Raw genomic sequence first — 14,236 nt, forward strand, 5'->3', positions numbered from 1 at the left:
ATAGAAACATTTGAAACTCTTTGGGGGTTTGTGGGATAATGCTGCTGTTTTTGTTTCTCCCGCAGTGTCAGTGTCTCATAAATGTGAGTGGGGATGCAGTGATCTACATCAGGGAAACGGACCAGGAAGTCACCGGTTCTACAGCAAATATTAGACTGAGTTGTACTAGCTCAGCTGATGGAGCCACATGACAGTGAAACGGTGGAGAAACTCTCGAGCCAACCCTTCCAAATCAAAGTCATTTTTTGCCTTAAAATGCAAAAGAGTGTCTCCAAAGCTTTAGAAACCTTGTGATGACTGATGCAAACTCATGCAGACTGAATTCTCATTAAGGAGCGGCACGCCTCTGTTTTTGAAGACTCTGGGAGCCTCTTAAACCCTTTTGGTTTAAACCAGCCAAAGAACCACTGCTAATGTGAAGTTATTGTTGTTTTATTGAACTACTCTCTTCCAAACAGAATGGATCTCCTACTGTTCAAATATTGGCTATCTTTTTTATGTGTGGACTGGGATCACCCCAGACAGCAGTTTGTCCATTTACACATAAGATTAGATTTAATGCCACATGTAAAGGGACAGCCAAGTAATCAAATTACATCTGCCAAGACAAGTATTTATTTTTATATAGTGTTGCTTAAGAAGAATTCCTCCTTAAATTGTCACTTGATCAAATGATTCCATTCATCTCTATGACACTTGGTCCAATTTGTTGTTTAAAGTGATGGTGTCCTGTTTTTTTTTTTTTTTTTTTAGCTGAAACTTGATGGATTTTATTGGGAAATGAGCTTCCTTATTATTGGCACAGTATTTCTCATCGTCTAGTGATGGTGTTGCAGATTCATACTTTTTTTTAACTTTGGCAACTTTAAAATAAAAAGACAGACTGCAGCCATGAACATAAATTGTAACAAAATATGATTTTTCTTTTCCATTTCAAAAGTATGTTGACATGTAACTTTGTTACTAAAAAAATAACTATTTTGCCCTCATGCTAAAATAAAAAACTAGTTGCATAATCACTGTTTCATATAAATTCAGATTATTTAATATAGTGAGTGGTTGGGTAGAATTTCAAATAGGGGTTTGTTTTATTGGAGAAACCAGTCCAATTTCATGGATGAAGATTGGGATGTTATTTAAACTGTTAAGTTTGGAGTTTGGTACTAAAACAGCTTTTTGCTTGCTCTGCATTTCCCAAATGATCCTTCCTCCAAACCTCAATGCTGTTGCTTTGGTACTTGTGTTCATCTTAAGAGTCTTGCTGCTGTTGTCTTCATCTCCAATGTCCTGCACTGTAACAAAGATCTTTTTTGTGTGTCTGTGCCATCTAAAATAGGGTGTAAATGTTCTCCAAGACCAGATTTGAGTATTTTTGTAGCATACTGTTACAGAATCCTACTGCTTGTTTAGCCTGTACATAAAAATTCTAAATAAATGGGATTTAATTCAGTGTCTAATTTAGTGGTACTTTTTCTGTTTATGTGATCATCTAAAATTGCTTTGCTATGCTGGTATCTAAAACTTGAATGTAAATATTTGCATTATTTTTTTTTCGATAGCAGCACGCTACTTCTTACTGCCATTACTGTATGCTTGCCTAAATAATTGCACAATAAACCCAATTTAAACCAAGTGCATTAAAGCTTTTGATTACTTTTTTTATGAATATATAAGTAAAAATTACTATTAGAAGACTTCACATTTCTTTCTTCTTGAGTATTTTAACACACTTGCTATCTTGACTGGTTTTATCTACTGGACACTGGCCATTTCTCATGAAATGAAAAGTAAATTGCAAGGATTGAAAGAAATCTTAGACAATTGTAGTCAAGTTTATGAAATTCAATATATATGTTTATTCTTTTCTATATTACAGTTGCATCAAATGTAGTTAGAAATTATGTAAACGTAAATTGGTTAAAGTTAAATTAAAGAGAATGTGTGGGGTATATTTGTTTTAAAGCAGAAACAAAGTAATTTCAAGGAATTGAGAATCATGTTTAATGTATGGTCTTGTCATAAACGGAAAACTACAACTTCGTCAACAAAAGAACAATCAAAGACAAATGTTGAAAATACAATTTAAAAATTCAGTAAAAGACAATGTTGTCACTTAAAATTGTCTCTAAAAGCCAAAATGCCCGCTCATACGTTTTTTTTTAAAGATGAAGAGCAAGGAAAATGTGTGACGTTCTTTTTTCCCCATAGGCATTGAATGCAGCACACGTTTTTAAAACTAGAGTACATATTAAAAAGAGCAACAGTGACATCTAGTGGCCTTTTAGGGGAACTGTTCCTTCCACCACCACATACGTGTCTTCCGACCCGCTACGGGAAACCACTTCCAGACTCCAGCTTCTTCCCTTCCTCGAGGATATTTAGAAGTGACATTTTACTAACTGAGGTAGAGTCAGCCATGGGGGAAGTCACCCTGCCACGCCGCATGTTCCTCTGGTGCGTGGCGGTCATCTACATGGTTGCTTTTGTCTCCTTGTACGTGCAAGTACCAGGTGAGGATAACGCTACCGCGCGCGCTGCAGGTTAGCCTGCTAGCTTGGTTTTTGACACAGCCGCCTGGAAGTTTGGCTGTTCTGTTTGGCAATATTAAATTAAATTAAAGGTGGAACATCAAATTAGTTTGTGTTTACGTTTAGTCTCAGCCTGTTTAGAAACTTTAACCGATTAGGAAAGCGTTTATAAAGTAAGACTCCGACTATAAACAAAGTTGCGTCTGTTTTTTTTGGAGGAAGTTTCATGGTTGTTTTGTGCAGGTCTCTATGGGAATGAGGGTCTGCTGCCGGCCCGCTGGCAGCTGCGCTACAGCGGGAAGCCCCTGCTGGAGCAGCTGCTGTCCTCTCCCACCCTGCTGTGGCTGGGACCTTGGCTCGGCCTGGACACCCACACCGCCATGGAGCTGCTGTGCCTCGCGGGAGCTGCTCTCAGCCTGGCCGCCACGTTGTTCGAGGCTCTCCGACACAGCCTGGTGTTTTTCTGCCTGTGGACGCTGTACCTCTCCCTGTACCAGGTGCGTCCGGTCGCTCTGCCCGTTTCTATGCCAGCCATTTTTTTTATTGTCTTAGACTGAACACGTGCTTTTGTGTCAGGTGGGCCAGGTTTTTCTCTACTTCCAGTGGTGAGTGTTCAACAAAAGTGTCATATTTGTGTTTTAATTAAAACCACCTCTACAAACTCTGACTTGTGTCTGTGTTTTCATAGAGCTGCTGTTGCTTCATTTTTTATTTTTATTTTTATTTTTGCCATCTTCCTCACTCCTTAGGGACAACCTCCTGCTGGAGACGGGGTTCCTCTGCATCCTTGTGGCTCCCCTGACATCTTTCAGCGGGCCGAGAGTGTTTAGGGAGCACGATGGAGTGACTTTTTGGCTGGTCCGCTGGCTGCTCTTCAGACTGATGTTTGCCTCTGGCGTGGTCAAACTCACGTCCAGATGTCCTACATGGTGGGGCCTCACAGGTATGTGTAGTTATATTCCATGATGGGGCAAAGTCCCACTCCGCTCATCTTTTGATCTGTTCTGAAAGCGTTCCCAGTTGTCTTTATGATGATTTCAAATGTATCTAAAAAAAGAAAAAAATCTGCAGTTTTCTAGGACATTCTTTCTACAAAGCAGCAGTAGATCATTTGAAATTAACATCTGTAAATGTTAATTCCAGCTTGCAATCGTTCCCGCCAGCTTACAGCCCCTCATAACCCCAACCTAACATTACCCGGACAAAAAAATAATGTTGTACAATGTGTACTTTGGAGTTTAAAACTGTACAGTATCCAGCTGTACAGTTTTCAGCAGATGCCAGCTCAGATGAGGAAAATGAAGACGTACATGGATCTGAATCCTGTTGAGACAGCTTTGTTGTAATATTGGCCTATATAAGTAAAACTGAATGGAATCTATTTGTCTACAAGTGGAAGCATGGGAATGGAGCTGCCACAGGGAGCTTGTGAACCGTCGACTGTAGCAGCTACGTCTCATCTACAAGCTTTGATAAATGGCATTTTTTTCTTACCCCCTCTCAATTTACAACAATTTGAATACAAAAAAATACTTTTATGCTTAATTTTCTTTATATATGCCCCCCATTATGAGGAAAAATGCCATGTTAAAACATCAAAGACCTGATATTTCATCTGAGTGGGTCTTTCATTGTTTCCAAAATGTTTTTTTTTTCTTTAAAACAAATGTTAAAGTTAACCTGCTATCCGTAGTGACTGCTCATTTTCTCCTTTGCATTTGTTTTTGTGGTGAACAGCTTTGACGTATCACTATGAAACTCAGTGCATCCCAACCCCCCTGGCCTGGTTTGCCCACCAGTTGCCAGTTTGGTGGCAGAAGCTGAGTGTGGTGGTAACCTTTGTCATAGAGATCGCTGTTCCTGTGCTGTTCTTCAGTCCGTTACGCAGGCTGAGACTTGGAGCGTTTTACACGCAGGTGAACAGAACCCGAAGTGCTCATTTCTATTTGACCTATACCGCACAGAGCAAAGCAGATAAATCCTGTGTGCCCCTCCCTGCACAGGTGCTGCTTCAAGTTCTCATCATTTTGTCTGGAAACTACAACTTCTTCAACCTGCTGACGCTGGCCCTTTGCTTGTCTCTGCTGGATGATCAGCATGTGTATTTCTGGCTGTGCAGGAGAGACAAACTGAAGGATCAGATCAACGGTAAGAAGCTACAAAGATGGCTCCTGATGCCAGAGGAGCAACATCATCACCCATGAAGCTGAAACACTTTGATTCTTTTCAGAAGATTTTTGGCCAAATATGAATTCTTCCTCTACCCACGTCGGCTCCTACATTTAGCCCTCTAAGTGGAGAGTTATGGAAAAATTAAAATTCGGACGACACTACCCCCTCGATGACATCCTGACTAGTCGCCGGTGAGCTACATTTGCGCTCGGAAAATACATAACATCGATTTTTAAAATTTGAAAAGGTCATGCCAAAACAAAAATGCTTACTTACATCAGAAAGTAAACTTCTGTGCTTCAGAACAACCCCCACGTGAAGAAATGTGTTTCTCCTCACTCGATCACCCTCGCAGTGGAAGGGATACACAGTCAAAAGTCACTATGCGCCACCCTTAAAATAGCGCCCTTTCCCCTACTATTAGAGGGGTAGAGGTAGAATTTCTGTTTGGCCTTTTTCTCCAAACTAAATGTAGTTCTTGTTGGTGTGTCTCTACTCAGGCTCGAAGCTGCAGTCGTGGCTGTGTTACCTGGTGGAGTTGGGGGTCTGGTCTCTCGTCATCTTTGGGACAATCGTTTGTTTTGACTTGCAGGTGGATGCAACCAAGAATCATGTCTTATCCCGGACAGGTTTGGATGTTTCACCCAGAATTCTGCCGTGTTTTCGTTCACATTATCCCTCATGGTCTTGTAAATGCAAACAGTTGTGTTGTTGTTTTTTGCAGCGTTCACGTTCCACCAGTTTAACCAGTTTCTGAAGACCGTCACCATCCCCTGTGTCTGGATCGGCGTCCTTTCCCTCACCTGGGAGATGGTCACCTCCATGTTCAGGTACGCACGTCTTCTTCTCGCATGTTTTGGCTTTGCATCTTGGAGTTGCGTGGATGCATGTGTGGTGTTGGTGTTCAGGTGTGCGTGCGTCTCCGGCTTCCTGAGGAGGTTTTGGAGGATGATCCAGTGGACGTTGGTTGCTACTGCGACTGCTTCCGTGTTTTCCATCAGTCTGGTACGTTTTCATCGAGATTAAATTATATTTTGGAATTGAACCAGCGATCACTCCTGATTAAAATCTGTCCTCCAGGTGCCGTTCACCTACATTGAGTATGACTCCAACGCCAGACTTTGGCCTGGAGTGCGTCAAGCCTACGACTTGGTAGATCGCTACCAGTTGGTGAATTCTTACGGCCTGTTCAGAAGAATGACCGGAGTTGGTGGGAGGCCAGAAGTGGTCATCGAGGGGAGTAGCGACGGAGTCACGTGGACGGTGGGTGGGGAAAAAACACTGCACTCTTCCACCGCCTGCCAAATGTTTACAGCTCCAAGTATTTCCTTTTGACCTTCTAGGAGATTGAGTTCATGTACAAGCCAGGGAACATGACCGCGCCTCCTCCCGTGGTGACTCCACATCAGCCCAGACTTGACTGGCAAATGTGGTTTGCAGCCGTGGGGCCTCATACTCAGTCCCCGTGGTTCACCAGCTTGATATACAGACTGCTGCAAGGAAAAAGAGACGGTGGGAGAACGCTGAGAGCTGCAGTTTCTATTCTCATGCAAGCAAAAAAATGCTAACCGAACCGGTTTATTTTATTTAAGTGAATTTAATATTGATGTTTCTAAGTTAAAAACAGCAAAACAGGCCTTTTCCATTAGCTATCAATGATATTTAAAGAAAGATGCAAGTTTCCTTAACCTTTTAATCCATTGGAGACGCTTCATTTCCACCTGAAACGCTTCATTGTTGTCTCTGTTTCTCTATTAAAGTTTTCCTACCGTTGTGCTCTGCAGTGATCGAGCTGATCCAGACAGATGTGACCAAGTATCCGTTTCACCTGCAGCCTCCCGCCTACATCCGAGCCCACCGCTACAGATACTGGTTTACTGAACCGAAGGCTGACGGGTCAGTGCTCACCGGCAGGTCTTTAGGCTGAGGGACTTCTGCCTTTCTTTAAAGAATTGGGACATTCAGCACAAATCTCAGTATTGCCTCAAGGTCAATTTTGAAGACGGATGTAGTTTAAAAAGCTGTACAGCCTGGTGTTCGTACGGTCAGGAAAAACCTGGAAAAGTTTTGGAAATTGAAAATGCAATTGCTAGGTCCTTGAAAAGTTTGTGAAAAGTCTTCTGTAAAGCTTTTGAAAAGTCACCAACACAAACGGCTGTTCATATGACAGCTGCAATTTTAACGGCAAGCCAGACAAACTTGGATGTATCAATATGTGTTTTGGTTTGATTCAGCGGCACAGACTATAATAGTCTATTTATTTTTGGTTTTGGAAATTCTGTGGAAGGTTCTGGAAAAGTTATGGAAACCATTGCTAAATAAGTGTACGAGCCCCGACAGGCCAACTGAGTTACTGCGCCTGGTACGAGCGGGCATGGATCATTTCTGTAGCTGCAATGTTGCCCCACAAACTGGCAGATTGTTAAGTTGGGTTGTGTAAAAAGATGAACTACTGGCTGTACCAACAGTCAGAACTGAAAAACTTCCCAGAAACTTCATTTTTTAGGGAGGGCAAAAAGTGACAGTTCAGATTAAAAACAGCATCCTTCTTGTTGTAATGTAGATTACAAAAATCAATCAATTTCAGATTGATCTTCACTTAAAAAATGCAACAGTAATTTATCAAATTCCTGTAAACATTTTATATTCAAGCAAGTTTTTGCTACTCTTTAATCAGAAATAATCTTTTCTATTAGTTTTTATCATAAGAATTTATATTTTTACTGTTAAAGTGTCAATCTTTGGTTTAAGTCTCTCATTGTGTACATCTGACTGTCTTAACCAAACAGAACTGGTTTTAGAATTAAATCTTACAAATAAATTGATCTTTACTTGAAATATGAAGTTATGAAAATAAATGCAAATAAGAAATGTATGTATCGTACTTCAGGTAAAAACCTGATCTTTGTACTCCTGACAGCTCTTCCCCACAGCGATGGTGGAGGAGAGTCTATGATGAGGAGTTTTATCCCACAGTGCACCTGGGCAACACCTTTCTGGACGGCATGCTCAACCAATATGGACTGAAGGTGAGTTTTTTTTTTCTTTTTCTTTTTTGTAAACCTGTCATTTTTAGTACATAGTTTCTGCAGGGCAGCAATAGTTCATTGGAAATTCCCCTCTTAAGTTGTGGGAAGCACAGTTGGCATGGAGCAACCACACCACCTTTCTCATTTCTGTAACTGAGAGCTCTCTGTTTACATGCTCTCCTGCTAGCTTACAGCCCCTCACAACCCCAAGCTAACACCACCGGTGGAACAAAAATGACGAGCAATATTGGAGCTATGAAGCCGCACAGTTTTGAGCCAGACACCAGCTCGCACAAAGACAAACATAAATCTACTTGTCTGCAAGTGGCTGGGCAGCTCAGTTGATGGGGCAAAGGGCTGCCGCACAGGTATCCAGGGTTCGATTCCTGGAGGGTTTACTTCAATGGCAAGACCCTTAATGCTACTGCCTACCAGCATGAATGATCCCAGTGATGGTCAGAGGGGCGAACTGGCAGCCACGCCTCTACCATCTCCAGGTATGAATGAGGAGTGAATGAAAGGGCTTTGAGCGTCTGGAAAAGCGCAGATAAATCCAATTATTATGGATGCAACTGGATGCATCAGAATGGAGCGGAACAAGGAGCTTGTGTATTTTCTTCAGAACAAATTCACCTTTTCTTTTTTCCAACTTTTTTCATCTGCTTCTGATTTACAATGATTGGAATAAAGAAATACTCAAAAATGCTACTTTGAGCTAATCTTCTTTCCTTTTTTCTCCATCACCAAAAACACAATTTTTGGAAAGTTGTATACATGCTCTTAATTTGTTATTGATTTATTCTTTTTAGGACAAATCCTCTTCTCGCCGTTTGTCTAACTCAAATGCTGCCCAGGCTGTGAGATGGCTGCGCTCTCAAGTCAGAGGCGTTCCTGCTCACACACTCATATGGACCCTCATGGCCTGCAGTGCCACCTTCTGTCTGCTTCAGGGACTGCGAAACAGAAACCGAAGCTCCCAAGGAGCCTCTCTGATTAATCCTGATACTACTACCACCAAACCCGACACAGCCGACGACGCAGACAGGCTTTTAGAAGACCAAAAAGAAACTGAACAAGCAGACTATGAGGAAGAGGAGGACGATGTGAGCTGCAGGGATGAAGATGTTGAAGATGACAAAGAGGAGGGGAACGACCTTGTTGATGATAATTCTGAGGAAGAAGAGGAGGTGGAAGAGGACAAGATGCTTGATGAAAGTTTTTAAAAAAGCCGTAAACTTTTACCCGTGTTGGAAATTCCAGCTTGTTCAAGCCAAAGAGGTTGCTTTGTAAATTCCAAGTGTTTCCTCATCAGACGCCTTTCTGGCATTTTGCACAGCTACACTAACCTGCACCTCTTACTATCCTCTAAAATAAGATCAGGACCCCAGCTTCCTCTGCTTGGAGCACTGAAGACCCGGAGTGAAAGAACCAAGAATGAAAGCAGAACATTGAGGTTCCAGATCCACTGGTTGTGATGGGTTTTCTACACTATCATGTGTTTTGCTGTACTGAACTAAAAATTAAGCACTTTCATTTCTAAATCTTTTACATTTCTAGGAAAAAAGACCACAGACTGTATGCTTTTTTAAAATTTTTGTAATAAAGTAAAAATGTTTCCCAGCATGCATCATTCTCCAGTTCTTCATGATCATACATGTATTACAGCACAAGTTGCATTCAATCGGGAGACTCACTTCCTCTAGAAATTAGTGTCAACAGGGATATTATAATTTATGTGTACAGAAAGCGTTAAGTCCAGCTTTAGCTGTTTTTTTTTTTAAACTAATACTTTAAAAGTATTACAGAATGTGATGATTTCTGTCATCAGCGCCTCCTGCTGCTTCACCACTGAAGTATTCCAGGACAGTACTTGTCGATCAGCGACTGGTAGTAAGGCTTCAGGGTATCCACGTCCGGCAGATCGGTGGTTTTTGTATACAAGTCAAATTTACTGCAAAAAGAGATTATTTTATTTCTTTATGTCACATCATAGAGGTATGAGAGCGTAAATATAGAAGATACCCACTTGAACTCTTGGACCCACAGCATCATCTGCAGGTCCTTCTCATTGCACAGGTGCATATAATCTCCATTCGAGTGCCAGGGATAGAAAGAATGGTAGCGGATCATGTACAGCCCCTGACAGGAAACAAAAGAAAAACGTTTGTGACGGCAACTTCACACACTTCAGCTGTGCAGCTTCACTAGTATAAATAAAAATCTCATTCATTCACCTCTTCTGGGACAGAACACTTGTTTTTCATCAGAACTCTGTAAAGATATTCTGAAGATAAAAACATAAATCAATAAAGGAACAAAAAGCAAGGTCATTTTTCTTTTTATTCTCAAAGTCCAGACATCAGTGTTTGACTTTTTGTTTTGTTTACCATCGTGGCCCCAGGACATGTATATGTTGTCAAGTCCACAGTTTGGTTCGTAGATCCCATATTTGGTCCTAAGAATTACACAATACAAGATCAATTCTGCATCAATATGTTAATGAAGTTTTGTTTGTGTAAGCAGATTTCTTTTTAAAACCACAAAGTCAGAGTGAACAATTGAATTGGAAATGTCACCTGTATGCAGGGTTTTTATCATCTGGATTATCCTGGAAAGAGTTGGATCTGAACACGATTGAGTTTTGAAACTCGCAGCCCACAGGAAAAGTGTCCCCCACTACAGCCCACTGCAGAGATAACATTCTAGGAATACATTCTTTAAGAATATCACAATTTCATGCTTTTACAAAAAAAAATCACCTGTGGTTCATCCCACAGAGCTAAGATCTTTCCAACATCATGGATCAGGCCCACCAGCTGGAACCAGTCTGAGGAGGAGCAGACACCACAAGTTCTTCACCGTTCTCACATGACGAGCTTGCATCCTGTGTTCCTGCAGGGCACCTTTGTCTGGGTGTGCCTGCCGGATGCCTTCAGCCGTCTGAAAGGCGTGAAAAGAGTTTGGGAAGTCCACGTCCGGATCCGACTCGTCAACCAGCTGGTCCAGAGACACGATGGCGTCCATCATGCTCATCTGAGTGCGGTTGCAGCTGCTCCATTCAGAGTGCTGCAGAGATGAGAAATGAGTTTGCACATTTCCCATTTTAGGTGGTTTAAGGAAAAAAATCATCATTTGGTCAACTTTCCGATCAAAAACAGTAAACATCAATCTACTTCAGTTCATGGCTAATTATAGTAATGTACACAAAATAATAAGATATTTAATTGGAATGTTCTTTTGAAATATGAGCTTTAAAAAGGCTGTTTTCAGTCAAAATCTTTCTTTGGTTGAAATTAGTTTTATAAAAGTAAAATCTGGGTTAATTACCAGTAAACAATGTTTTATACAAACGTTTTCCGCTAACTCTTCCCTTGGCCTTGAGTCAGCAAGGTCATTTGGACAGGTTGATATGGTCATCAGGTGAGAAATTATATAACAATCGATTTTGTTGGTCAATTTAGAGGTTTAGCTGCTGCTTTTCTTCTTCTTCTTCTTCTTCACTCACCTTTTGTTTGACAAAATCCAGCGTCTGGTGCGTGTGCATCAGTTTGTACGTGTTGTAGACTCGGTCAAACAGACTCCCAGTCTGGAAAAGTTCAGAGGAAGTATTTGCTGCTGTTTTTCCAACACAGGAAAGCTTTCTAAAGTGTTAGCCATGATGATCTATCATGTTGTTTGTAATTAATTAAAGAAAAAAAAAGAAAATTGTTCATTTGCATTAAATAAAACTCATTTAAGTCTTTAAAGTACATTTGAAAAAAGCTCAATCTTTCAATCAAGTAAAAACAAATGAAGCTGAAACTATTTAAAGTAGATCATTTGCATCAGAAGTTGTTTTAAAAATCTGTAACATTCAACGTAATTGCATTTTCTCCCAAACCATCTTACTTGAATTACATAGAATTGTATTTTCCAAATGGCAACGATAGAAAATGAAAAGAGCATGTTCCAAAGTTGACATTTTATTACCTTAAAGTTTCTGTAGTCTTCCTTTTCTTTTGTTTCAGGCATCAAATTTGGTCGATATGCCAAAGATGGGTCTGGGCCCTACAGGGAAATGTTTTTAGAAACGTTTTAAGATTGAACAAAAATGCACCAGAAAGCATGAAAAGTGCACTCACTAGGCTGACAATCCTCATGTTTGATGCGGTTCCCAGCACGAGTCAGCAGCTCTGAAGACTGATCGCCTCCTTCCTTTAATTTATCCTCCTCTTTGAAAGTGTCAAGATGTTGACCTGCCTGAAGTGTACACTGATGCTAAGTGATACTTTAACCAACATTGACCTAACGTTGCGCTGAACGTTGGCCTTGTTTGTGTGTCTGTCTGGGTGTCGGTCACAGGAAAAGCGTTTGCAGTACTGAGCATTTAATCTTCACAGACTTTCACAATATGACTCAGTAAATCTGCAATTTACGCTGAATTCTGTGGGGATCATTGATTTAAATGAGAACATTGACAGAGTTATAGGTTGAATTTTCTTCTAGTCTAGTCTTTACACTAATCTGTTTTTCTGTGTTTGCACTTGGGATCAATATAGCAAACAAAAGAGTGAAATCTCAGACAAATTCAACAAAACCAGGTCTGCTTCCACATGTGGACTTTCTGGGAATTAACCAAGTACGCAAACGATGGCCTCTGACAGGGATTTCTTTTTTTTCTATTATCAACTGTCCTAGTTCAAAGAAATACACAAACATCGGTGACGCAGCTATAAATCAATATGGTTTTTCTCATCCCCATTCATTCCCAGAATGGAATTTCTTTTAACATATTTCATAGATCATACAAATACTCACTTTAGCAATTAATTTACAAGTATTTATAAAACCTGCAGTACATTTTGAGGCATTTTAAGGGCCCAGCACCAACCCAAAAAAGTTTTGGATGTCCTTGATGGAAACGTTGGGTCCAGTGGCATCATTTTGTGTCTAAAACACAATAATCAAATCTTTAAAAACATTTCTTTTCTTTGTTTGTTTTTGGCAGCTATAATTGGAATCCTTTTTAAAACCCAGCTGTTTCCGTTCATAAATCACATTTGTAAGGCAACAATATTAAAGATCACAAACAGCTGTTAGACTGCAATGGATGGACAGAATACCAAAAAGTTTTATTATATACAGCTACAGTAAACGCAAACAACAGAGCAGAAAATAAGCTTTACAAAAGAGTACATCAAACATGATGGGGTAGAACTTATAAAATGAAAAAATGAAACAAATAAGCAAATCTAATAACATAAAAACGCTTTTCTTTCTTTCTTTCTTTTTTTTACATTTTCTATTAAAAGCATTCTAAATGGAACTATAAAGTGCTTTTCAGCAATTCCCCATTTATAATGGAGCGAACTGATACAGAAATGGCTGATAAAAAAACTAGCGTGAAAATTTTCAACTAAAGTTATTATTCCAACAGTAAAAACCGTATGATGTAGCCTTTTCTTCTAATTTAGGACGACAAAGGGTTGATGTGCAGACAGCTCATGGATTAGGGTTAGAGGTTATTTTGGCTGACTGTGCGCGCAGTAGTGCTTTAAGGCAAGTGGCTGTCCCCGCCTGACTCCACTATTCCTGCTCTCTGTCTGTCCCAAAGCTACTTGAAGCAGGCGCAGATGAATGGGCTTTTGAGAGATTAGAGTTGAGCTCAGGTAAATTCAGATCAGCTGGATCAACACTGTGATGACAGCAGATCTTAGGCAGGCTAACGTGTCTGTCACATAATCTAATGGGTATTTTTCTTGCAAAATAAATAGGAGTCAACAGCATTGCTACCTTTGTTGACAAAAAATAACAAATAGTCATTTAGCTGCACAGGGACTTTCAAATGAGAATACTGGTAGTTTTTTTGTCTACATGTCTCTATCATAGATGGAAACAAAGGCAAACTGGTTGTGATGTGAATGCACAGGGTTAAGTGATCAGTGTTCAGCAAGATGATTGGTGATACAGCCTTCCTAAAGATTCTCTGTGAGCTAACAACCAGTGACCACTCTGTGAATGGACAGATGGTGTGGTCATGTGACCCGCTGGTTTGAATTAGGCTCATCTGGAGCCACTTTTCCAGCTCTGTGGTCATCTTGGCTGGTCCGAGGTCACAAAACAAAGCATCTGTTGTACAGTAAGCAGCAGAGCGGAAAAACATCGGAGTGATTGTGTTTAACCCAGAATATCAAAGAAATTTGTTAGGATTAAAAAGGTTCACCTCAGAATAGTTATGGATATTGCTGCTCTCATTCTACACTCATCCATTAAGCCTTCATTCTAAACCAATTACTAAATTAACTTGTTTCTCAGCCAATCACAAACATATTTGCGCTTGTAAATTCATGGATGTTTGTCTCCCTGCATTCTGCCCGATTCTCCACCTGGACTGATACTATGTCCCAGGAAGGACTGGCGTCTAGGCTCTGGAGTTTATTCATCTATGGTCTGAGCTTGTCCCACCAGAATAAAGACGTCATCTGCCCAGAGCCTAAGGACTGTGATCTATTTCATGCACATTTTTGC

At 40.5% G+C, this 14,236-nt stretch overlaps 3 protein-coding genes across 26 annotated transcripts in view; 2 read left to right on the forward strand and 1 right to left on the reverse strand.

Annotated features, from left to right (window-relative positions):
- Positions 1-1,637, forward strand: part of c2cd5 (C2 calcium dependent domain containing 5) — a 33,714-nt gene extending 32,077 nt beyond the window's left edge. For all 24 annotated transcript variants that reach the window (XM_023955879.1, XM_020704081.2, XM_023955877.1 and 21 more), the window contains one exon: positions 66-1,637. In XM_023955879.1, coding sequence (XP_023811647.1) covers positions 66-191 — 126 coding nt within the window. In that variant the 3' untranslated portion in view covers positions 192-1,637. The remainder of the gene's footprint in view (positions 1-65) is intronic.
- Positions 1,638-2,270: 633 nt separating this feature from the next.
- On the forward strand, positions 2,271-9,349 carry lmf2 (lipase maturation factor 2). The gene is made up of 14 exons (XM_004069666.4): positions 2,271-2,510; positions 2,772-3,025; positions 3,105-3,133; positions 3,278-3,471; positions 4,266-4,444; positions 4,532-4,676; positions 5,201-5,329; positions 5,425-5,530; positions 5,609-5,705; positions 5,781-5,963; positions 6,044-6,212; positions 6,485-6,596; positions 7,621-7,729; positions 8,539-9,349. The coding sequence occupies exons 1-14, from the start codon at positions 2,417-2,419 to the stop codon at positions 8,950-8,952; spliced, it is 2,214 nt and encodes a 737-aa protein (XP_004069714.1). The 5' UTR covers positions 2,271-2,416; the 3' UTR covers positions 8,953-9,349.
- On the reverse strand, positions 9,321-11,984 carry miox (myo-inositol oxygenase). Its single transcript, XM_004069667.4, has 10 exons — positions 11,851-11,984; positions 11,699-11,776; positions 11,235-11,315; positions 10,633-10,795; positions 10,489-10,556; positions 10,306-10,415; positions 10,117-10,184; positions 9,964-10,013; positions 9,756-9,868; positions 9,321-9,680 (listed from the first exon to the last, which is right to left on the reverse strand). Exons 1-10 carry the CDS (start codon positions 11,866-11,868, stop codon positions 9,572-9,574), a joined length of 858 nt encoding a protein of 285 aa, XP_004069715.1. The 5' UTR covers positions 11,869-11,984; the 3' UTR covers positions 9,321-9,571.
- Positions 11,985-14,236: the final 2,252 nt, after the last annotated feature.

Source organism: Oryzias latipes, chromosome 6 (genome assembly GCF_002234675.1).
Source record: "Oryzias latipes chromosome 6, ASM223467v1".
Taxonomy (NCBI): Eukaryota; Metazoa; Chordata; class Actinopteri; order Beloniformes; family Adrianichthyidae; genus Oryzias; species Oryzias latipes.

Coding starts and splice junctions, on each gene's coding strand:
- lmf2 (XM_004069666.4), top strand. CDS start 2,417: ATGGGGGAAGTCACCCTGCCACGCCGCATGTTCCTCTGGTGCGTGGCG. Junction 2,511..2,771: donor CTTGTACGTGCAAGTACCAG/GTGAGGATAACG, acceptor TGTTTTGTGCAG/GTCTCTATGGGAATGAGGGT. Junction 4,445..4,531: donor TTGGAGCGTTTTACACGCAG/GTGAACAGAACC, acceptor CTCCCTGCACAG/GTGCTGCTTCAAGTTCTCAT.
- miox (XM_004069667.4), bottom strand. Junction 11,316..11,698: donor AAGACTACAGAAACTTTAAG/GTAATAAAATGT, acceptor GAACTTTTCCAG/ACTGGGAGTCTGTTTGACCG. Junction 9,869..9,963: donor AGTGTTCTGTCCCAGAAGAG/GTGAATGAATGA, acceptor GTTTCCTGTCAG/GGGCTGTACATGATCCGCTA.